A 25,025-nucleotide genomic window follows, 5' to 3' on the forward strand; every position below is an offset into this window, starting at 1 on the left:
TTCCAACTCAAGCCTTTCTGCAATTCTCTGTGTACTTCTGAAAAAGTCACTTTTCCTGCACTTTTTCAATTCCTTGAGCTTTGGAAACCTTCAGCATATAAGAATGTGATTCTCTAAGCCCATGGAAGGGTTTTTGTCCCCCTGGTGCCCCTCTGGCTGGGACATCACGGGATCTGGGAGTTTTGCTGTCCATAAAAGGGCCAAGAGGTGACATCTGGGGTCAAGTGTGGAATCAGGATGCTGAGAAAAGGGGAATCTCTAAATTAATGTAGAAGACTGTGAATTTGACAAGTGCACAAGAAGGCAGCAGCTGCAGTTGGTACCCATCATTTTAGGCTTTTGCTGTTGGAATTTCCTTGGGAGAAATGCAAGGTTATAAATGCTTTAGAATGGCACAGAACCTGTCCTATGAAGTCCCTGGAATAATCTTAGTTCTTAGGTCAGAGGGGTTCTGAGATCTGTAGTATTTTCAGCATTTGATGCCAGATAGGGAAGGTTCCGTGGCCTATGAAGGTAATAAAGGCTTTTTAATGAGACCTCAATATATCACTGTTAAATCTGGGACATGAGTGAGGAGAAAACTATTTTTAAATGCAATTATGAATGTGTGCAGAGATTAGTGCATTATGAGGGTTTAAAGAAAGATTTTTATGTCCTTAGTGTTTGTTTCTCATTTTTTGTACATCACTTGGCCAGTGCTGCCCCAGGTCTTGAGTGGGGCTTCTGCAAGAATAGATGCCAAAAATAGAATAGGATCTTCTTTTTTAATTAGTGTTGGTTCATTGGTTGGTTTTTAATTCACAGAAATCAGGCCTGTTTCTGATGTAGACTAACCTCCAGGAATTGTGGAAAAATCTGCATAAAAAGGGAATGTGGGAAATCCATTTGCTTGGCCCTGTAAGCTGTAGTGATTTCCCAGTAGTGGTTTACTGAAATGATCTAATTTTAGTTTCTCAGATATGTAGATATAGTACCTTTAAACATGTTAAAATTGATATTTTGGAATTTCTTTTCCCTGTATCTCTTAACGTTTTGTATGTGTGTGAACCCAGACCAGAATTTTACAGCTGAGGATACGGCTGGGAGTTCCGAAGTCACTGACAGAGTTTTGTCAGGCTGATCCTGTTCTCAGATGGGTTCCACATCATGGAAAAAAATTTCTTGGGGAAAAATGTGCTTTTGAACTCTGACTGCCCAGCTGCAGGTTCTTTTTAAAAGTCCAAGTTTTTAAGCTCCTGAGTGCAAGGGGAAGTTTTAGGAGATATGAAGCTGAAATTGTGGGGCTTTTCTGCTATCTTTTAAAGGGCTTGAACAAGTCAGTAGAAATGAACTTTAGAATCATGGAATCTCCTGAGCTGGAAGGGACCCACAAGTCATTGAGTCCAACTCCTGGCCCTGAACAGGAGGACCAAGGATCCCAGCCATCCCACCCTGTGCTGAGGGCATTGTCCAAATTCTCCCTGAGCTCTGACAGCATCAGAGCCCGATTTCAATGGTTCTCCACCTAAGTGCTCCAGCATTTGGCTTCTGGCTCTGAGTCTGAGGGATCACTGCCTTAATGCTATAGAAAATGTTACCTGTAGGTTTGGAGGTTGGTTTTGTGCTGCTGAAGGTCCTCAGGAGTCTTGCCTGGATTAGTGAGTCAGAACTGTGTTAATCCTACAGGAGCTGCAGTGTGTCTGTCTTGGGCAGCATTTTCATGGAGTTGCTGCAGCTCAGGCTGGGGAATAGGGATAACAGAGGGGAGGGTGGAATGGGAGTGGGAGTCCAGGAAGTGTGGACAGCACAGGCACTGATCTGACACAAATGTTTTGGGACAGGCCAGCACACCAGGCATCCATCAGGTGCAATAATATTTTGGTCAAAGCAGTTCTGCTCTGGCATTGCATCAGTAACCTGTATTTCCTATTCAATTCACATAAGTTGCTTTTCCTTGTTATTGCTGCATGGGTCTAGCATTATTTTCCCTTGTTAAGCTTTTGGCAAGGGTTTGTGTTGCTGTGTGAGGTTCTTTCTGTGCCTCTTGGTTAGAGGGGCCTTTTCATTTCACAGGCTGGCTCCCAGCATGAAACTTGTCCCCGAGAATCTTTGGAAATTGGGGCGATCACTTAATTGGCACATCGGCTTCCATTTGGCTTTGCCAATTAAATAAGTTCAATTAATCCAGAATGGAAACTGTATTTTTGGCAGGAAGTATTAATTCATAGTAATAATTTAATTTTCATAGGCAAGAGCAGCAATAGTTTCTGGTTACATTTAAAGCCTTGCCAGTGTGTGCACTCTGGTACTACAGTGATGAGCCAGGAGATCCAAATTATATTTTGTAAATATCTGTTTGAAAGTCCCTTTCTATACAAAAAAATGAAGGAATTATTATGAAGACTATTAAGAAGAATTTGCTATGGCTGGATCAGCAGCTTGCTGTGCACCATCATCACCAATTTAAATGCACCTTGTTTGTAATTTCTTTCCTAATTCTGGCTCAGCCAGGCTGCTGTTGCTGGTGGTGCTGTTCCCGTGGTGCTGGGGATGCTGCTGTTCCTGCTCCAGGTTCTTCCTTACCCCGAGCTTTGAAGTTAGGATTACACTGTCATGACCCTCCACCTCTTTCCCTCCCACCCTGTTCTGAAGCTGATCTCTTTCTATGCCTGTTTTGTTGTCAGATTACAGGAAATGCCACAGTTGTTCAAAATGTACTTATTTGGGAGATAAAACTTATAATTTATTTACTGTCAATCACTTTTCCCTAGTCCCAGCTGCTTAAAAATAAGGTGGAACATTAAGGAAGGGAAAGAAGTCTCTAATTTATAAGTGGTCCATTTTAACTGGCCTTTTTTTTTTTTAATTACTGTCCATGTCTTCTTAGTTACCATAATGTAGGAAAAGATGGAACAGTTTTTAAAGGGTATCAACAGTCTGCTCATCCATCTCCTTCCATTCCCCACCCTAATTTAAGCCCAAGAGACAAACAAATCGTGTCAGAGTTTGTCTTTCTGAAGATTGTAGGCATTAATGTTTGGGTTTTTTTGCCACAATTCAGCCTTCTTAATTATAAAATGATGAATTATTCCCTGAAGATGTTGGTAATCATTAGCCTGACTTTTTTATATGTCATTCCCTACATTTCTGCCTTGCTGCATATTATGGGTCACTGCTGTGTTGGTGTAAGGCTGCACATCTTGGGATTTGATCAAATACCGTGTTTTTTTAATCTGTGCCAGGGCACAGATTATTCATGGAGTCATGGAATGGTTTGGGTTGAAAGGAACCTTAAAGCCCATCCAGTCCCACCCCTGCCATGGCAGGGACACCTTCCCCTGTCCCAGGCTGCTCCCAGCCCTGTCCAGCCTGGCCTTGGGCACTGCCAGGGATGCAGGGGCAGCCCCAGCTGCTCTGGGCACCCTGTGCCAGGGCCTGCCCACCCTGCCAGGGAACAATTCCCAATTCCCAATATCCCATCCAGCCCTGCCCTCTGGCACTGGGAGCCATTCCCTGTGTCCTGTCCCTCCATGCCTTGTCCCCAGTCCCTCTCCAGCTCTCCTGGAGCCCCTTCAGGCCCTGGCAGGGGCTCTGAGCTCTCCCTGGAGCCTTCTCCTGTCCAGGTGAGCACCCCCAGCTCTCCCAGCCTGGCTCCAGAGCAGAGGGGCTCCAGCCCTGGAGCAGCTCTGTGGTCATTATTCACCTTCCCAGCTCTTGCAGCATCAAGTGTCCTGTTCTGACCTCCAGGTCATTTCTGGAGAGCAGTGTCACCTCCCACTTCCAACTTGTGTCACCTTTTCTGGAGGGCAGCAGGGTGAGGAGTCCTGCCCCGTTTGTGGAGCCTGGTGTGTGATCCCAGGCCGGGCTTTCCCCTCCCTTGGGCAGAGTTAGTTACTCTTCTGTTGTATTGGTCAGAAGTTTATGGACACTGTGGTATAAAGTGCATGCTGGAGGCAGCCACATTCCTCACATTGCTGTGTTGTCACAGGGCTTTGGGCAGGGAGTGCAGTGGATCCCAGTTTTGTGCTCATGCCATTGGACACAGCTCTTCTCTACAAACAAAAGCTGAGCCCAGGTTGGCTTAACACACAGAAATATAAATTCCTGTTAATTGTCCTGACTCAGATGCTGGGGTTGAATGTCAGGCTGCTGTTTTTTCCACCTTCCCCATCTTGCTGCTGCTGCACTGGGACAACTCCTGAGTTGCTAATCCGATTTATACCTATAACATAACATCACATTGTTATTTGCATAATCACTGGCTGTGGCCAGGGGACTTACCAGAGTGGGATTTGCTTGTTTGAGCCTGAATCTATCTCTGTTGTGTTTTATGTGATGAGAAATTGCTTTCTACAATAACAACCCAAAGCTCCAATTGTCCTTTTATATCCAAGCCATAATTAGGATCCCCTCCTCCCTCTGTGCATCAAACAGTAGCTGGGATCTTTGGGGCCTTTTTTTTTACCAACAAGAAACTGGAATCAGAAGTATTGTTCTTGTTGGATGTTCTATTTTCTGTGGCTTTTCTCTGTAATTTATTTTGTAGGCTGTACAGAAGCAGGACTCTAACCCTGTCTGCCTTTCCCACGCATATTGTATGTGGGATTTTTGTTCTTAAAGAAAGTACATTCCTGAGCCACTCTGCCATTGTGTGAGGCTGTGTACTGTACCCTGCAGCTCCTGGGCCCAGGGCTTTGGGAATGGTAATCAGGCTTCACTATGGGATTGTCAGATCCAAACTTAGGGCTGTCAGGGAGTTATCATGCTAATGCTGCCCTCAGTAGCTGACTATTCACTTGAGCTTGGTTGCATCCCTTTTAGCCCTAAAACTGGGGATTCTGTGAAGGAAAACACAAGTGTGAGACTGTTCTGCTGAAAATCCCCAGCACCCCTTGGGTGCACTGGGTTCATGTGCGGAGAATCAGTGAGAATCTGTGTGTCTCTTTCAGGCTCACTTGGGAAATGTTGCCATGGCACAAACTCACGCTGCTATGCAGAGGTGAATTTTGGTCACAGTGACAGTGGCAGTGCCAAAGGAGGTGCTCAGAGCTGCCAAGCTGCTTGTTCCATGTCTTGGATTCCACTTCAGTGGTTTTACACGGGAGCTGGAGAAGGTTTGACCTACATATCAGTGATCTGCAGATCTTCATTTGAAAACACAGTAGACAAATAGTTAAGAATTTGTTCTTTGCTCATTCCAGGCTGATCCTTTAAACTATGGTAAATGGATGCCCTGGACTAACTCCTCTGTGATGCTAAGTCTCTGGAATGGGAGGTTTCTCTGAATTTGCCAGCTCATGGCAATGCTTTAAAGTGTTTTTTTTGTTTTGCTTTTTTTACTCCCCCCCCTCCCCCCCCCTTTTTTCATGGAGATTCTGGGAGTAGAAAAAACACGTTCTGTGTGGTCCTTTGAAAAAAAGAGAAGAATTCTCTTTTATACATGGAATGAACTAAGTGTACTGGTTGGAGCAGTTTGGAATTGACAACCTGAAAAATGGAATTAAAAGTTCTAAACTCACAAAATGATGCACATTCACATGTCTTTATTCAATGCAGATTTCTTAGTCATGGGATTAAGAATATGCATTGCCAGTGTTCAAAGTTTCCTTACTGTAAGCACTTGTCATTTTTTCATTCCTTTTCTCTATTCCATTATCTCAGTTGCCATGAGATTTTAAAGGCATGTCTGGCTGGGTGAGTGTTTCTGCACTTTCCACAATCCACAAACTGAGAGCTAGATTAAAAGGTCAGTTCTACCTCTAATTACTTAGGCCATCCTGGCCTTGAGCTCTGCACCTAAAGCCCCCCTTCAGCCAGAAAGGATATTTACACTAAGGAAGGAGCTAAGTGATGACTTCAATTAAAAAAAAATAAATTTAAAAGGTTCCAGTGTTTCTTACTCTGGAAAATATCCTTGTGCTGGGTGTTATTGAATGTGCCTGTGCTGCACTCTGCTGATGAGAACATGAACAGCACAGGATTAATCCTTAAAATCACAGAATCACAGGATGGTTTGTGTTGGAAGAGATCTTAAAGCCCATCAAGTTCCGTCCCTTGCCATGGATAGGGACACGTTCCACTATTCCAGGTTGCTCCAAGCCCTGTCCAGCCTGGCCTGGAGCACTTCCAGGGACAGGGAGACCACAACCTCCCATGTCAATTAAGAAATGCAGAATTGGAGGGGGATATTTAATGTTATTTTTAACTTCTTTGGTAAAACTGCTGTAGTATGACAAACACATATTTTTCTTTTAAGATGGCATTGTCAGACCTGGGTACCTAAACTGGGTGTTGCTTCTTTATTTTAAATGTGTACAAATATCTTGAGCAGCTCTGAAAAATGTAGCTGCAATGTGCTAACGTGACAGAGCCATGCTGTATGAAAATGCTTAAGAAATTAATTTTGTTTCACTGAATGAATCCATGGAAAGTGGTAACATGAAGAACTTAGCAAATATTTGCATTTCCATCATATTGCCCCTGTACCTCTGACGTTTTGGGGTGAATGTTGTCTCCTCATCCATTCCCATATATTTCTGCCATTCAAAACAGTGACCCAGTTATAGCCTTGCTGTGCTCAGTATATCTTAATCCTTTTAGGGATAAATGCTGTGGAATTGGGACCTTTCCTTCGGAATTATTTGGAGCTCAAACATGGCGACTCTCAGTTTAGTGGAGCATTTTCTCTTTCCTTCTTTGACTTATTTATTGTGGAGAGCCAGGGTAGTTGTCACAACATCTGAAGGAGGAGCAGAGAGAACTTTGTCTCCCTGGAGTGTGTTAAAGGCGGCACGGTCAAAGCTGAGATGACCAAAATTCTTCCTTCATTGTGCTCCAAGTGAGTTCCTGGGCAGTAATTCCTGGGAGCAGGTGTTGAGGGAGCCATCACCTTCCACCTCACAGGGAGCAAGGAATTTTGTGGGACACTTTCTTTTTAGTGCTGCAGAGCAAACTCCCTGATGGAGTAGATGCTGAGCCAGCTCTGTGTAGTGAGCTGGTATCCAAAATTTGGGGTAGCTATTGATGTCCTTGTACACGAGCACCCACTTCAGCCCTCTTCATTCCTCCTCATGCCAAGTGAAGAAATTACTGCTCTCTACAGAGTAATGACTTCTCCTGAAGCAATATTTCTGTTCCCCGCTGTTCTCCAGCAAAGAAGTAAAACTGAAGCAAAGCTTTAGGGTTTTTGAGAGCTCTAGAGGCGGTTTAGGTTTTTTTCCTCTCTTTGTAATTTTTCCTTCCAAGAAGATTGAGGGGAAATATGAAGATGATGTAAAGGAAAGACTGTCATGGAAACCAAACAGCATTTAGAATCAGCTCTGCTGCTTTTAGAAACAAGGCCATGTGCTGACAGAATCCAGAGCAATCTGGTCCCTCCAAACTGGTTTTGTTGAGAGACTGACAGTGGAATACGTTAGTGCCTGTCTAATAGTTAATCTTGCTTTGTGATAACCTTGGATTAAATTCCTGCCTTCAGAAATCTCACCTGGATTCAGTCACCTGCCAAGGTGTATCTGTGGTCCCTCCTCAGAGGTCTTTCTGTAGTCCTGTGGAAAACCAACTATGGGATTACTTGTGGGATTCCAGGGTTTCTTGTGCATCCCAGAGTAAGTCAGAAGCAGCAGGAGGAGGGTTGTGGGATCTGCACTGGTTCAATATTCTCCCCTGTTGAGGATACCAAGGTGGAAACTTCATCACATTGTGTTCACTGGGCTGTTGCATTGAGTTTTACACATATTTCAGATTGTGTTACGTCTCTGCACGTGAGGGAAACAGGTTGACATGTTTTCTGATAAATGCAAGGAGATTCTTTAGGAGAAAATCCTTTCATATTATGCTGTGGAATCGTTAGATATAAATTATTTATGACTAAGGTTTTGTGTGCTAGAGAGCACAAAGCTGAAGTTTTCTAAATCATGTCTATAAATAAAAAGACTAGAAATCTCAAATGCTTAAAGCTAAACAGCCTGATTTGCGAGAGCTCTCGGATTCCTCTCTCGGATTCCCAGGGAGATTAGGAGCAACGCTTGAACATGTCCAGGGAAGGGAGCAGACCTGGGGAAGGGGCTGGACCCCAGGAGCAGCTGAGGGAGCTGGGCAGGGGCTCAGCCTGGAGCAAAGGAGGCTCAGGGGCCCTTGTGGCTCTGCAGAACTCCTGCCAGGAGGGGACAGCCAGAGGGGTTGGGCTGTGCTCCAGGGAACAGGGACAGGAGAAGAGGGAACGGCCTCAAGTTGCTCTAGGGGAGGTTTAGATTGGATATCAGGGAAAATTTCTTTCTGGAAAGGGCTGTCCAGCCCTGAGACAGCTGCCCAGGGCTGGGCTGGGTCACTGTCCCTGGAGGTGTTCAGAAAATGTGTGGGTGTGGAGCCTTAGGACACGGTTTGGTGCTGAGCACAGGGGTAGCAGTGAGGGATGCTCTTGATCTTGAAGGCCTTTCCCACCCTTACCAATCCTGTGATGCTGTGATCCACAGGAGGGTTGGACAGGCAGACAGGCGTTCTTCCTCCTCCCTAGAGGAAGGGTTTAGTGAGATCTCCCTGCCTGGCAATCCCTGCAGGTATCTGTGACAAAATACTGACTTACTGCAATATTGTCTCAACTACTACTGATACAAGTCAAGCTTTTGGAAGGAGAATTTCTTGGTTTAGGGCAAGCCGGTGAAGTGGTGTCGCTCCTAAGCCTTCCCTGCAAAGGTAAGCGACTGAGATTCCTGATAAATCAATTCTTTGAGTTCTGCCTTGAGCTCTAATTTGTTTACCAAGTTTTGGACCAGAGCAGATTGATGCAGCAGTGACATTCAGCTGTGAAAATAGGACTAAACAATTTGCATAAACAGATTTGCTCTGCAATTACCAGGTTTCCACAGCACAGCGACACATAGAAAATAGGGAAGTGAGAAGCCACTGATGATGCCAGGTAGCTAATTTTCAGATGTAAATAATCCAACTGTTTCAAAATTATTTTTAAAATTAAATTACTGTGACACAAAGCACAAAAGATGACAAATTTCATTTGGAGGGTTTTGCATGTGTTTTGAGGGGAGAGTGACCTGCATGCTACATGCCAAGTTTTTCATCCAAACAGGTGCAAAACAGTGTATAAAATCCATTTTATGTAGCTGTGTATCTTTGGTTTGAATGGAAAGGAGTTGTGGTTATTTAGGAGTAATGCAGTTTCTAAAATTACAATAAGTTTCTTTTTTGGTATCTGTCTCTTCACCAAGGTTTTTTCTCATATTGGTACCTCTTAATAAAGATCTGAGCTTGCAAAAGTTCTATGCCCTTACCTTTCTGTGCTTTTGCCTCAACTGTGAGCCTTGGAGAGATCGTTGTTCTGCAGCAGTCCATGGAGCTCAGCTCTAATTGGAAAAGCCCCTGGAGTTAATTACTGCCTTGCATCTCATTGTGGTCCAGTTAACTGGATGCAGAAAATGGGAGATGCAGAAATCCAGCTCAATTTGGACTTAACTCCACTGGGAAGGAGAGGATAATGCAACTTTTCCAAGAGAGGTGCTGGCATTTTGGGCTCCTGGAGGTGTGAGTTTTGCCTACGCTGCTTTGAGTCAGATCCAGGGAGGTCTCTGCCCACTGCTGAAAACTGGCTTGAAGCCCACATTTTCTGTCAGATTGTTTATCCATTTTTATATCCCACCAGCTCCTACTGGTGATGGAGAAGAAAAATTACTTCTCTTCCTACAGAAATTCTGTTCCTTAGGAAATTAAGCAAGCGCATCCAGCTTGGCCTAAAAGCAGCTTATTGGAATGGCACATTTATTCTTGTAATTAGTTATTTTCTTATGTAAAGGACCTGTAAGGTTTATTAAATTGGTGATCCTCTTAATGCTAAAATCGACAACGAGACTCTCAAGTGTCCTCTTACATCCTGAAGTGATTGTGTGCTCAGTAAGTCAGTCAGCCCAGGGTAGGTTTATTTGAGTGTATAATTATTGTTCCTGTTTTCCTCTGGTGAGTGGCTGTGCCTGTTGTGCATTTCCTAAGGAACAGAGCTGTGGGACACTGGGGCCAGAGCACTGGCTGTGGTCAGGGCTGTGGACAGTGCAGCTGGGGGAGAGAGACCTGGGTTCAGACTTATTCAGTGGTGCTCAAAGGGTGGAGCTCAGTCAGAGTGGATCTTCAAAGGGCAGTGCTGGAAGCACCAGGAGCCGGATGGGTGCAGCTGCAGGTAGGTTACTGCAGCTCTTGGGGTTCATCTCCTCAGAGCCAGGCTCAGCCTGGAGCCCTGTGTCCAGGGGAGTGGGTGTTCCTGCAGCGTGTTTGGCTTTGTCCAAAGGAGGCACCAGGATGATCAGAGGGATGGAGCAGCTCTGCAGTGAGGAGAGACTGAGAGAATTGGGATTGTTCAGCCTGGAGAAGAGAAACTTCAGGGTGACCTCATTGTGGCCTTGCAGAGCCTGAAGAGGCTGAGAAGGAAGATGGAGAGAGACTGTGGGCGAGGACCTGGAGTGACAGGACAGGGGGAATGGATTCACACTGACAGAGAGTAGTTAGATGGGCTGTTAGGAAGAAATTCTTCCCTGTGAGGGTGGTGAGGCCCTGGTACAGGGTGCCCATAGAATCTGTGCTTCTCCTTGGATCCCTGGAAGTGTCCAAGGCCAGGTTGGATGGGGCTTGGAGCAGGCTGGGATAGTGGAAAGTGTCCCTGCCCAGGGGAGGGGTGGGACTGGATGATCTGTAAGGTTCCTTCCACCCTGAACCATTCCAGGACTCTTCTCCTGTTGTCTAAAGCAGGGGAATGAACCTCAAGTACCGGAGTGTCCCTGGTGACTGTAGCAGGAGCCTCACATGGATAATGTGGTTGTAGCCTCGCCCTTATGCCTGTCTGGTCTTCAGTGGGATGAATCTCTCTCTCTCTCTCTCTCTCTCTCTCTGGCACTGGTCTGGTTGGTGAAAACAAGCAGGAGAATGGCACTGACTGACTCACCACAGCTCTCAGTGATGTGGTGGAGCTCAGGTACAGGTAACCTGTGCCAGGGTCAAATGGGAGCTTCAGGGAAGGGTGACAAAATTGTCCTGTAGTTCGTCCCACACATGGGCTGCTAGCTTGGGTTGTGCTGGTCCAACTATTAAGTTTTGGGGGTGGAGACCATATTCCCATATTTCTCCATATTTCACACTGCAGAATGCAACTGTGTTCTGTTATCAGTCACAGCTTTGGGACAGATCCAACTCTGTTCAGAGATCTTCTGCTGGACCAACTTGGAACCATTGGGGCTGATGTAACATCAGGGCAATCATCTTTGCTCCTGTCATTAGAAAAAGGATTTGATGGAATACTTTTTGGTTCCAGGCCTATAAAACAAATAACACTGAGGTGCCTTTCTTCCTCTTGGTTCAGCATTCCCTCTTTGGGACATTATTCATGTTTTTAGTGCATTGTATAAAGCAGAAAAAGCTCACTCAGCTGGCGTCACCCACATCACTGATGGGCAATCTCTGGCCAGCATCAGTTGTTTCTCCTCCTTCTCTGTGAAGTTGTGCTGGTCTTGCTGTTTGATCACTGCTCTCTCCATAACAGCCTCACTGAACCTGTCATTCCTCTGGATCACAGTGGGAGAAATTCATGGAGTGGAGTGTCTGTGTCTCTTATGATGGAGAATTCAACCCCAGCAGAGCTCATGGCTTAGGCAAAGGCAGCTGGAGGAAGGAGGGGATGGGAAAATATGACAGAACAGAAAGGAGGGAGTTTGGAGTTCTGGCCTTACTGAAGTAAATGAATTTTAGTAATTAAGGAATTTTAATATCCTCAAGCACTTAAACCAATAGCTTCAAACATCTATTTTAGAAGATCACATCCCACATATAAGCAGCTCTGTCATGAACTTGTTTTCCACTGTGTGAGCAATCCAGCTTTCTGCAGTGCCTCTGCCTGAGTTTAAACACACAGATGTCTGGAAAATCAGGTACTCACTGAGGAGTCCAAGTACGGAGTTTGGGAATTTCTATTTCACTCCCACCTCTGAAAATCTCTGCTTTAGAAAGCAGAAGTAGCAACGAATTAAGTACTGGATTTCACAGTTACCCAAGAGTTAGCAAGGCTTGGGGCAGGAAGAGATTGTCACCTCCCTGGTCCCCATCCCAAGGGTCAGTTTTCCCTGGTCAAAAGGCAGAATTCAGCTTAAGCACGGGTGAGGTTTGTGGCCCCGTGCAGAACAGAGGGGCTGCTGTCAGCAGGCAGAGCCCAGAGCCTGCAGCCAAGTTTAACTCCCTCTTTGTCCTGTCTCTTCCCTGCAGGCGCGAGGTGCTGACATTCCGGACATCCCGGGGGAGCTGCCGCTCCGCTCCTGCGGCAGCACAGCCAGCATGAAGGTGAAGAATGTGAAAAAGTAAGAGCAGACTTCTATGATTTTCTCGTCTTTCCTGGGCTTCCAGTTTTGCTGTGCTGAGTTCTGGCTGCTGGGCTGCAGTGCAGGACATTCAGCAACATTTCTGATGGTGTATCTTCAGCAGAGCAACTGAAATCCATGTGGAGCTAAGGCAATGTGAGCTAATGGAGCCTAAAACTGGGAATAAGAGGTTTTGCTGGCTCACTCTCCTCTTTCTGGCTATAGAAACAAAGATAGGTAGGGTTTGAACTTCACTGCTGCAGTGTTTTTAATTTTCTTTACCAATTCTTCCTGAAAGTGATTAATTAAAAAAACCCCACAATAGAACATATTATAATAGAACAATTATTTTAAAATCTCAAAAGAAGCCCAGGCAATGTGTAAGTGAGATAATTTTCCCTGTCTCCTTATGCTCTGGAAAGCTAAACCAGGACAAGTGGGTGGCCTATATGTATTTTTTATCTGATATTTTTTTCTCTTTTCTTTTTGCATTCTGCCCTCTGTAACTTCATTTGAATGGATTTTACACAGTTTTCCCTTCTAAGGGATATTTTTTCTTCCCTGATCTCCCAGTTTGGTTTTTTTTTACAGCTCATGCTGTATTTCTGTCTCTGCCTCTCTCCCAGAGACTGTAAACTGAGTCATTATGTGTGCAGCAACAGGGATCAGAAATAATCAATATTACTTTTGCTAAAATTGCTGACTTGAGGAGCAGAACTCCCCGAGACTGATGCATCTGAGCCTTCAGCTTACCCCTCTAGTGCTCTGCTGAGAGGGAAATGGTTCTTTGTTCCAGTGCTGAGCAGCCAGATGCTGCATCTCACTTCCCACTTGTATTCCCGTGGGAAGAGGGAGCTAGATAATGACAATCTCATTGGCTCACCACCAGGAATATCTATAGGAGTCTATAATAGCTTCAGCAGAAGCAGAAGCATGTTGCAGAGCCAGAGGAGCTCCCCGGCAGCCACCAGTGTTGCTGGAAACACTTGGGAATAATTATGCCTGATTTTTGAATTTTGCAAAAGGCAAAGGATAAATAGAGTTTGTTCTGCACCCTCAGATACATCCCCCCGGGACTGATGGGCTGTGATGCCTTTCACAGGTAAAGTTCTGCTTTCCTTGTGTCTCGTGTAAGGCTGTGGATGTGCATTTGTGAGGTGCAGCTGCTTGTCCCTGCTCCTGTCCATCCTGAGGGGTGTGGTGCTGCTGGAATGTCACACCCAGCTCTGTAGGGCTGCACTGGGATGTGGTGCTGGAATGTCACACAGTTCTCTAGGGATGCACTGGGATGTGGTGCTGCTGGAATGTCACAGAGCTCTGTAGGGATGCACTGGGATGTGGTGCTGCTGGAATGTCACACAGCTCTGTAGGGATGCAGTGGAAAAGCCACTTGGCATTTCAGCATTCCTTTCTCACTTGGTTCCCTTCCCCACTGTTTTGGTGCATCATATCAACAAATCCCTGTGTTCCCTTGGCTTTAGGATGAGAAAGTTGTTGTTTTTTATCGGTAGCTGTTGTTTATCTGTGTTGAGTGGTCTGCATCCATCTCATGGTGTGCTCTTGGTGTGCTCCAGGTTATCCTTTACAAAGGGGCACTTCCCGAAGATGGCTGAGTGTGCACATTTCCACTATGAAAACGTGGACTTTGGCAACATACAGGTGAGTCTTGGATTTCTCTTACACATAAAACACCTTGTGCTTCCTGCTAGCTGACCCGGCGGGGAGGCATAGAGGGAGCTCCCATTGAGGCTCATTTAGTTTGTTGCTAAATGTTTAGTGGTAAGAATTTAAAGCTGTAGAGGCTATTTGGAATTGCTTCTATGTGCTGGGGCAGAATCTGCACTCAGTCATGTGGAGTTCTCCTTTGAGCTTGGAGATGGTTTTATATTTCCACTGGATTTGGCTGATGTCACTGTTTTAAAACTGTATCAAACATTCAGTCTTGAGTCATCTGTAATCACTGCATGTTTATTTTTGGTTTGAGTGTGTGTGTGATTAAAAAATTGTGTGAATGTATTTATGTAAATATAAATAAATCAAATTTACTCCTTCCCTTAGCTCTGCATTGTGCATTGCAGCAGCTGTGTCATCAAAATACCAGAAAGTGCTCGTCAGCCTGAGCTGCATTTCTGGAAGTGTGCAGACTTTGCTCCTCTGTGATCCCTCCCTCAGGAATACAGGCAGAAGCATTTTCCAGGCAGGGCTGAGACCCAGGAGTTTCTCACAAACAGGACACATTTTGTTCTGCACTTAGAGGAGCAGGAATGCCTCCAGCATCTGCCAGCCTTGTAGCCAAAAGGAGGTTACAACCTTTTCATTTGTGAAACATTTCCTGTAATACTGAGTGAATTATTTACAGCCTTCCATGCTGCTGTACTTGACACTTTTGCAAGCAGAATTATGCAGCTGGGTTTTTTTCCTCTGTCTCAGTAAAATTCTGGCTGGGAATGAGGTTGGGTCCTGTTCAGGGCTGGGATCTGCTGTTGCTCACACTTGGTGTCTCTGGGAGGGTTGGTTCTGGGGCGTGGGCTCTGCAGACCCAGGCACACAAAGTACTGGGCACAAAATAGAGGGCAAAGAGCTCAGTTCCCATGGGGGCCCCAGGAAACAGGCGAGCAGGAGCAGAACTCACTCTGCTGAAAACTGTTTATTTTCATTTTCTGTGTATAGGAACACCATGGCTTATCTGTGTCCCTGCTTTCTGTCTTCTGGTAATTTGCTAATTTTTCAGTAATTGTGGAGAGAAGTTTTATGTTGGAGCAGGTCTGTGTCTGCACAGGTGTGGTTTTTGCATCCTGTGGTCCTCTGAGTTCTCCCTCCCATCATCCAGGGCTGTTCAGTACAATATGCAACTGAGGAGGGAGCACGAGCTGTGCATGGCACATTGTTTTGATGACCAATAATTAATTCTTTTGTGGGTTGAAGCATTTCCTGGGATGTTTTCAGGTTGGCTGGTCAGACCTGTGGGGCTCATCTTTATATTTGTGAGAGGCAGAAGTAAGACCAGGTGATACATCCTTTCCAGGTTTCCCTGAAGCTCATTCTGCTGGGGAGCTCCCACAAGCAGGAGTGGTTTAGCACTGCTTTTTGTGATGTCACTGCTACACCTGCAGCTTCCCCTGCTCTTGCTCAGTGGTTTCCTGGCACAACCAGACCAGAGGCTGTAATCTTGGCCTGAAAAACAGAGATTGTGGAAGGATGTAGTGCAGGAAATAAAAATGGTATTGGTTATTGAGCTGTTATTGGTTATCTCAGCCCTGAGCTGTTTTCTGTATCTGTGCTGTGAAACCAGGAAGAAAACAGGGGCTGGTGACAGCATGAGAAGAACTGTCATGAAATTGAGACTCTGTGTGTGTTGAGGGCTCAGTTCTCTGTTTCCACCACATCTGCCTCTGAAAAACCCTACCTGTTTAGCTATTTGTGTACCTAAAGCAAAATTTGTGTCTAAATAAGGTGACTCAGGCCCTCTGTGCCTGTAATTGCTTCCTTTGCCTAAGCAAGGTTTCTGATAAATCCCCACAGTGTCAGGACTTTTTTATATGGTGAAAAATCTCTTTGAGAACAAGAGCTTTGCTGCTGAAATGCGAAAAGATAAAGCATTGCAGCACTTCCTTAGAATACCAGTATTAATGGTAAAATAAATGAAAGCTGTTAATACAACAGCAGTATTAGTTGGGAGATTTAAAAATAGGTTCACACGGGGCTCATGCATTTTAATCAAGTTGGAGGCTCCTTTGTGCTCCCAAGGTAGGGCAGAGAATAGCAGTGGGCTGGAGTGATGGGAAGTGACAGCTTGGCACCTAATAGAGAATTACTGAGTTGCATCTGAGGGCTGGTGGGTGTAAACTGCTTTCAAAATCTATTCACTGTTAGAAATTTACATAGTAGAAAATACAGCATTATCTGTCCGTGTCAGGAATTGTGTAATGCTGTCTATTAACAGCCTGGCCAAATTTCAGGTTGTTTTGTAACGTTTATGTCACTTATAATATGGTCTCATGGTGCAGGAGGTATTAATAGCCTGACATTTCACCTGATGAGATAGTTTTAAATTAAATTGCTGAGAGGTATGAAAAAGGATTTGTTCTCTTCTAATCCTTGCACCGTGCTAGTGAGGCTGGATGCATTTTGGAGGGCTTTTTCTCTTCAGAAATGTCCTTCCACACTGCTTCCAACAGCAATATCTTCCCCATACCTGTGGCTAGCCAGCCAGGCACGTGTGGCATCCCAGGAAATTGCTGGTTGCCAGGCAAAGGCAGTGATGTCAAAGCTGTACCAACAGGTTAAGCCTCACAGATTGCATCAGTGCCCAAAATTCACTGGCATTTTGCTGAAATACCTTATGTTCATTACTGTATTTATTTTAAGGGCTGCATCATTAATGTTTAATTTCTAATGAAAAGCCAGGTTCTGCCTCATAGATGTGTTTTAGTCTGACATGGGATAAATATTCAGAACTGTGGTTCAGCTTTTTTATGGTCCGTCTCCCAGGGAGATACAATGTTTCTTCTCAATTTACCTTTTGCCTAATTTAGCTCCTTCTCAATTTACATATTATACAAGGTATCTCCCCTTTAACTTTTTGAACCTGATTCTCACTCATTGGACACATTGATGGTAAGTCTACATAAAAATCTTTGTACAAATAAAAGGTCATTTCCAAGTGGTTAAACTGCATTGTGCAGAAGAGTCTGTAATTACACCTGTGAAATGATGAAAATGCCCGCTGTTCAACATCAGCACTTTGCATCTAGAAAAACAAACAAGCTTTGTATTATATCTGTTTGGTTTCCAGCAGATTTATGTATAAATAACTGAAAAGAACTCATCAAAACTCTGTGGGACCTATTGAGGCAACTTCAAATTCCCCAAGTTTAAAAATGTGAGATAGAAAAATTGATATGGAGTCCCATATCATTCTGCTTGCATTAAGAACTGGCTCTAGACTGAGACAGAGTTAAATTTCTTTTATAATTTAAGAAGACATTAATGTAATTCAATAAATATATTCTAAAGAAAGTCTGCCAAGTCTCCAGGAGCATTTGGACAATGCTCCCAGGGATGCACAGTGTGGGATTGTTGGGGTGTCTGAGCAGGGCCAGGGGTTGGACTGGATGGTCCCTGTGGTCTCTCCCAACCCAGGATATTCTGTGATTCTATCAAATATGGCGTTACTTTACTTAGTGCTAAATGCCATTAATACAAACAGGAGAAAGATTAGGAATTCCTTAAATATCTACTTCCTACCAGGAATTAATACTCTGTTCTTCACTTGAAAGAATTAAGACATTATCTTCAGCTGAGAAGGTTTTGGTAATGGAATATGGAGAGCTGATCAGCTCCACGCTTCCCTGATAATATTCTTTGCTGCCTCAAAAGCCATTTGCTCAAGGCAAGTGCTGTAATGCACATTCGTATCACTTCAGCATCTTGCATTTGACACAGAATTATCCCTTCCAACAGCACAGTCTCTGTTTGCTTTGCTGCATCTGATGTCTAAAAATAAATCCCTGTGGGAGCAGGACTGGGTTGCAGATCCTCTCCTTATCAGTGCAGCCTTGGCAGGGCCATGTGAGGAATTGTGTTATCCGTGGTAAAGGAAGTATTTGAGGCACAATCACTTCCGCCTGCGCAGCTTCAGCTGCCAGGAGTTCCTGTCAGGAGCTGTGTCCTGTGGGAATGCCTCTGCCCAGCTGATGGGCTGCCTCCAGCAGCAGCTGGGCTTTGCCCCTGGAAATGGATGTTCCTGCTGTGCCTCAGGGGTAAGAAACAGTGCAAAGAGCAGCTCAGTCCTTCTGTGCCTGTTGTCACAAAGCCTGCTGAGAAGATCCTTTTTGGGGTCATCTGCTCTTGGTTTGCCTTTTTTTCTTTTATATAATGATATTCCAGGGAAGGGGGAACATGGGGGGAATGTGCTTGTGAAGGAGTCACTGTAAGTTTTTTCCTAGGCTGGATTGCAGAGGAAGCAAAACTGGTAAAGCCTGGCCAGATGCCTTGGCTGGGGTTAACTGGGATAGTTTCAAGTGCCACAGCTAAAAGGAGCCTTGTGGATGAGCTGGGAGCAGCAGGGATGGGGATGCTCCCTGCTCTGTCTGCCAGAGGTGGGACAGCCTAGCTTGGATCTCTCCATCAGGGATTTGACCCCAAGCCTGCTCAGTGCCTGCAGGGCAGGAGGGTTTGTTTGTCCCCAGTTCTTCTGTGGATACCATGCTGTCGGTGTGTGGCAGTCAGGAGCAGCATGAGTAGCTCCAGGCTGCAAAATCATTTATCCCGCTCATTTTGTGAAGTGTTTAAAAAGGAAAAAGAATTGATTTTTAAAGGCAAAACATAAAACAGCAGTTCCCCATCCCAGTCCCTCTAAAAGATGCAAGTTCTCAGTAAGAAGCATAAAAATTGGCCTGAATTTTGGTGTGTGTTGGGGCTTTGAAACACAATTTTGCTCTATTCTGCTTTGTCTTTATGAATATTTGAGTGAGATGTAGACCCAGATTGTGTGTGAAGAGAGGCCCCTTTTCAGTCCTTCATCTTTGGATGCTGTTAATCTCTTCCCAGAATTACCTGGCTAGATTCTGGTATGTTCCCCTTCTTTAAACTGAGGACTTCCCCTCCCATTCCCTGTCTTCTCCACGTGATTTTGTTCCTATTGCCTCCCAAAGTGGTGCTGGGGATGTTGCAAGGGCTGTTTTAAGGACGTGGGTATATAAAAACAACTGTTCAGAGTGTAGGTGGAAAATGCCTCTATTAACTTAATAATTCCAGCCACAACTCCCTGAAAATTGGCACAGCCTCCTGCCAAGATCAGCGAATTTCAAAAATTTGGAGTCTCTGGGCCAAGGTTTCTGCTGCCAAAGGAGTTATGAAAATATTCGAGTAAGTTCACCTCAGTTTTTGGATTCTGCTGTTTCCTGGTCTTGCTTCCAGCTTGCCACAGGCTCCTCAGAAAAAATCCTCCCTGGAACAAGATCACACCTGTGAAATTCCAGGTTCCCTGGTTTTCTTCCCCTGGTGAAATCCAGTGTGGGTTCTGTCATGGAAGGATCACCTCAGCTGTCACAGGGCAGGAAGGAGATCGAGGCTGGTGTTCCCGTGTGGATTTACTGCTAATTCTTTCTGAAAGTGTTTTACACCCTTTGCTCCCTTTGACTGACTGTTCTGAATCAGTACTTCATCTTTTGGGATGGCATTGCTCAGCTCATGGAATGGCCTCTGACAGGGACTCTCTATTTCCCTGGATTTATTTATCTTGATCAGCTGTGTCTGATTCCATCTATGTACTTGATTTTAAAAAGATGCTCATGAAGCTGTACCCATGGAAGGATGAGCTAGAACCCACAAAGAAGTATTACAAGCAAATGAGATTTTTACCTCGTGGTTCAGTGCAACAGGTATTTTTGGAGCTTTTTTACCATCTCTTTCTTCTTTTGGATGTTTTTATGAGTTTTTAGGGAATGATCCATATCTCCACAGGAGAACAGACCCATTTGGGACAGAAAACAGAGACCTCCTGCAGAAATCCAGCTTATTTTCCCTTCTCCAACATTTACCACTGGAAATACAGCAAGCTTGTCTGTGGAATTGTAGGGTTTTTTGTTCATTGTGGCTATTTGATGGCATGAGTAAATCTTCAAGTGGCTGTAATAAGCCCAGCTGTTATTTTGACATTGACCTCCTGCTGTTTGCCAGCCCCATAAATCATCTTTACCAACATGTTGCAGAAAGGTGTTAAAATTGGTTTAATTAGTAACTGGAACACAGTTGTGTTGGAAAATTTTTCTTTCCTGCAGTTTAACGACCTGGAAAAACCAGAAAGCTGTATTATATGCATTATTAAAATATGTTATAAACTTGAAAAGATTCTGTGGGCTCCAGAAAAATAATGCCTGTTTTGGTAGTGCTTGAAGGGAGATGAAATCCTGTATGTTTCTGTCTGCAGCCAGCCATCCTCCACCAGGAATGGTGTTAAAATGCAGAGTAATGCTGGGCTCAGGGATCTGCCAGCATGCCAGGCTGGAGTGATTTAATAACTGCCTTGTAGATATGATCCCCGAGATTTGCAGGAGCAGGGCTCTGTGTTTCCCCTCTCGTGGAGCTTTGTCAGGTCAGAGGATGTATGAGCTGTGAAACCAAACTTCTGTGGGAACATTCCTGTGCTGTGTTTAACCTGGAGCTGCCTGCAGAAAGGGCAGCTTGTTCAGACCCTGCTCAGGGGCCAGAGTTTGGAGGGCTGATGACAGAATTGGCAGCTTAGGGGCAGCAAGTCAGACTGGGGGTGTTAAATGTTCATTCATTAGCTCAGCCCTCCCTGGGGTGGGTGCCCTGCCCTGCCCTGCCCTGGGAACGTGTTCATTCATTCCCTGCTGCAGGAGCACGGCTGATACCTGACACAGGGAGGGGTAGATGGGATGTGGGGAGAAATTTCTCCCTGTGAGGGTGGGCAGGCCCTGGCACAGGGTGCCCAGAGCAGCTGGGGCTGCCCCTGCATCCCTGGCAGTGCCCAAGGCCAGGCTGGACACTGGGGCTTGGAGCAGCCTGGGACAGGGGAAGGTGTCCCTGCCAGGGCAGGTGTGGGACTGGATGAGTTTTTGGGTTGGATGTCCCTCTCAAGCCAGACTATTCTAGGATTCTGTAATTCTGGGTCTAGAATATAACCTGATCCTGCAACATTTGTTGGCTCTCTTGGCTTTGACATCTTTCTGTGTAAGATTTGAGCACACCACACACGTTCCACCTCTGTCTCCAGGTGTGCTCTGTGTCCTGAACCTTGTGGCCATTTCCTCATGGTGCTTCCACAATCTGGTTTCCAGGTAATTTCCAGTCTTGGAACATCAGCACTGCTTCACTCAGGACTACAGTGTTGCACTATGTTGTGATGAGCTCAGGGTTGTTCTCTCAGGGTGAAATCAGGGAGGAGCTGTTGGAGTGCTCAGGACTGTCCTGTCACTGGCCTGGTCTGTCCCCAGCTGTCCTGTGGGGAGGGGGAAGAATTTGGGCTCCTGGTGTTTGGATGCTCCATGTGGAAGTGTTTGCTGTCCTGTGCCAGAGCGCTGGATGTGCAGCTGCACAGGGCTCACAGAGGGTGTTTCTAGATCTGCTGAGCTGAGGCCACACTTTTGTTCGTTTTATCTGCAAAAGAGAGATTTGGGCAGAAGATTTCCTGTGAACATAAACATTCCCAAGGAGCTGGATTCAGGCAGATTTCTCTTTTTCAGAGGAGGAGCAGGCACATACTTCCCCTACCCAGACTGTTGGATGTCTGGAAGGCATTTGGAGAAGTCTGTGGGCTTTGATGGGTTCGTGATTTTATCCCTTGCTGTGGGGTGTGAGCAGAAGGTGGAGGCTCCTGCTTCCCTGTCCTGCAGGCAAGGCACTGACCATCAGCTCTCCTGAGCTTCCAGAGCAGAGAGCTCTTTGGTCTTGACTCACAATTCCAAAGGTATCAATTACTGGCTTGTCATTTCTGGCCATTTTCTCAGCAGAACCTGCGAACTCAGGCTGCTGGCAAAGAAGCATCAAAGGGAAAGGGAATGCTCCCATTACACGTGGATGTGTGGCTGTGGGCTTTGAAAAGCAAATACTTACGTGGAGAAGCATGAGATTATCTCACTGCCTCTTCCAGACCCCCTCCCCTGAAGTTTAACTTCTTTTATCTCTTAAAACTAAGTGAACAAACTTTGATTCTACTCACTAATTCTTACTTCCACCCGAGCAGATGAGTAAAAGAAATATTAATAAAAACTTACTCTGGGACATATTTTTAAAGTGCAAGACATTCCCTACCACCATCCTGAATTTCTTCCTTTCAAATAGTTCATTTCCCAGAAGGAGCTTTTATCAAAAGCTTGTTTAGGCTGCACAGAGATGCTTCCAAGCTCCATCAGATGTTTTTTGGAGTCCCAGGGCATGGTTTGGGAATTGCAGTCAGAATTGACAACTCTGACTGCAGAGAGAGCTTTTGGCAACATCACACTCAGAATTATGTAGATAATAATTTAAGGGGAAGATGGTTCCACAGATCTGGTATTATATGAGTTGGAAATAAAAATACATAGTGCCATACACGTTATAGATGTTCAGAATCCTTGAACAGGCCTTAAAATCCATTCTGTTCTATTGGAAAATGATGAAACTTATAAATGTGGTTATAAAACAAACTGACTAGAAAAATGCACTTCTTGGGGAAGTGGCATTGCCTGGTCCTGACAGTTTATGTTTAGATCCCAACCAAAACTTTTCTGATTTACCTTGCAGTGGAGATGTAATTCCTCTGTGTGGTGTTTAAGTGTGAATCTTATTTATTGCAAATACAACATGTCAAAACATTCAGTCTTTAAACGAACTGATTTTTTACCAGGTTCCCATTTACCAGCTTGAAGTAGTTCAAAAATCAAAACATCTTCTGTTATTTTTACAGCTTGAGCCCAGGAATTCACTTCTGAATTCCAACCAACCACTTCTGAATTTAGCAACCAACTGCAGTGTTGCTAAATTATTGAATAATTCTTTATCTGCTAAGTCCTGCAATAATTGTAGGTATAGCAGTGCTGGAATGGGCAGGGAACCTACTGGGAGCTGGAGCCTTGGGGCAGAAAGGATTTGCATGAAAGGAGGGGGAATGTCATATCAGGACAGGGCTGCTGCCTTGCTGAGGTGAGGGGAGCTCAGGGTTTTTGAGACTAAATAAAAGGTGTGAGACTTGAGAAGCATCAGAGTGGTTCAGAGTCCCCTGGCTCAAGGTTTGATTTAGTGTTGTGCTTTGCCATTTGCTTTCAGATTAAATAAAAGCTGGGTTAGGTTTGGAAGCTCTTTGTGGAGGAGTGAGTTCTTAGGCTGGTGCACTTTGAATTATTGATGGGTTTTAGCAGGAACACTGAGCTCTGATGGGCACTTTCAATACACCCTGGACAGCTGTTCTGGGCTTTATTTCCCCTGGTTCCTCATCCCTTTGAACTCTTTTAAGCCTCCCTGTATCCCTCAATTTCCAGCTCTGTTCCTCTAAGCGCAGTTCAAAGACAGCAGAGGGTTCTGCAGAGCTGCAGGTCGATGCTGACCAAGGCACAGGGAGGGTTTGGTCTGGAGCCCTGCTTTCCTCTCCCAGCTGACTTGAGCTGCTCAGGCCTATCCAATGTCACAAAGATGCAGAACTTTGGCCATTAATCAATTCACTCAGAGAGTCTGGAAAATAATGTTCCAAATTTATCATTTATGATTTTCAGATAACCCAGGGGAGAGGGAAGACTTGGATTTTTAAACAACAAAATACCCATGAGCTCTTAGAATTCTTTGTGGTGCACCATATGGAGGAATGGTTTATTTTCCTGTTAGAAAAGCAATTAAGGTGTGGATGATGTGTTTTCTGTTAGGATTATGAGTGTCTGTGTCTTGTAAGTTGTGATGATCAGAGTAAGGATGAAACAGCCCCTGTAAAGCAAACTGTGTCTGCAGCAGTAACCCTGAGTTGAATTGCCTGCAGAATTAATAATGATCTGGATGGCAGCACCTTCCACACAGGCCCTGTGCTGTGGGGTTTGCAGGCTCTGTGTGTGTGCTCCAGTGTTCCACAGCAGTTTGTTCACATTTAAATGTGCTTGGCCCCATGGCTGAAAGTGGTTTGAGGTGTAAGAAGGGCTGGAGCATTTTACATCCTTCATGTGCCCATTAGACAAGTTATTGTATCAGTGTTTGCTATAGAGGAATTCTTATTTTGCAAAGAACTGTTGCTGAGTCATTATTTCATTATTTTCTCTTCAAAACTACTATGCTATTAGTACAAATCTTAACTGAAATACCAATATTAGAAAGCAAAATAAAGGTTTAAATGTGTCATGTGTCCACAGTATGGAGCACCTTGGGAACTTGTTCTGGAAAGGTTGTTTTTCCATAGAACCCCAGAAAATCTGAGTTGAAAAGGACCCCCAGGGTTCATCAGGTCCAACTTCTGTGTCTGTCCTGGTGTGTGAAGCAGAGCTGTCCTCTGTCAGGTCCAGATTTGTTGTAACCACTAATTTCCTTGCCTGGTGATTTAAGGGCTTAGCCATTTAACTTGGGTTAATGAGCATGGTTGGGTTAATGAGTCACACTCAGTGTGACAGCAGGGCCAGCCCAGGTGACTTCAGGGGGCTGTCCCAGCTTGGGTTGTGCCATTACTTTTGTCCTCATGCTTGTGTGTTTAAATACTGCAAAAATTGAATCCCACAGACCCCTTTCCCTTGAAATGTGCAGAAACTGGGAGGAGGGCAGGGCTGCAGGGTGAGGCCTCTCTGTGGAGAACAGGAGCTTCCAAGCAGTGCATTGCACAGGGGAGGCTTACACTAACCCCTTTGGAGAGTGAATGAAATGGTTAAATACCAGAAGCCCAGTTCCAATTCCACTGAGAAGCTTTTGGGTAGTTCCCAGGACATGAAGCATTTCCGGTGTAACCTGAGTTATTCACAACCCACCTTCCCTAATTGTCATCTGGGAAATGTAAAGGTTAAAATATTCTTTTCATATCTCTACTATTGTAACTCCTGCCTCTGGCATTTTGGCAGAATTTTTTAAATTAAAAATGAAAACAGAGTTACAGATCTGTCTGTTACAGACCCTTTATGCAGTTAACCTTGTAACTCTTCAAGTCCATCCTCTGGGCACAACCAATTTTGATAGATGGATCAAAAAACCAAGACAGTGTTTATGAACTACTTCACAAAATTAAAGCTCATCCTA

General features: G+C 44.9%; 1 protein-coding gene across 1 annotated transcript in view; it reads left to right on the forward strand.

Annotated features, from left to right (window-relative positions):
• The window catches only part of ARHGAP32 (Rho GTPase activating protein 32), a 239,445-nt gene that overhangs the window by 93,413 nt on the left and 121,007 nt on the right, over positions 1-25,025 (forward strand). The window contains exons 3-5 of the mRNA XM_066564578.1: positions 12,232-12,323; positions 13,384-13,425; positions 13,898-13,982. Coding sequence (XP_066420675.1) covers positions 12,232-12,323; positions 13,384-13,425; positions 13,898-13,982 — 219 coding nt within the window. The remainder of the gene's footprint in view (positions 1-12,231; positions 12,324-13,383; positions 13,426-13,897; positions 13,983-25,025) is intronic.

Source organism: Molothrus aeneus, chromosome 22 (assembly GCF_037042795.1).
Source record: "Molothrus aeneus isolate 106 chromosome 22, BPBGC_Maene_1.0, whole genome shotgun sequence".
NCBI classification, from domain to species: domain Eukaryota; kingdom Metazoa; phylum Chordata; class Aves; order Passeriformes; family Icteridae; genus Molothrus; species Molothrus aeneus.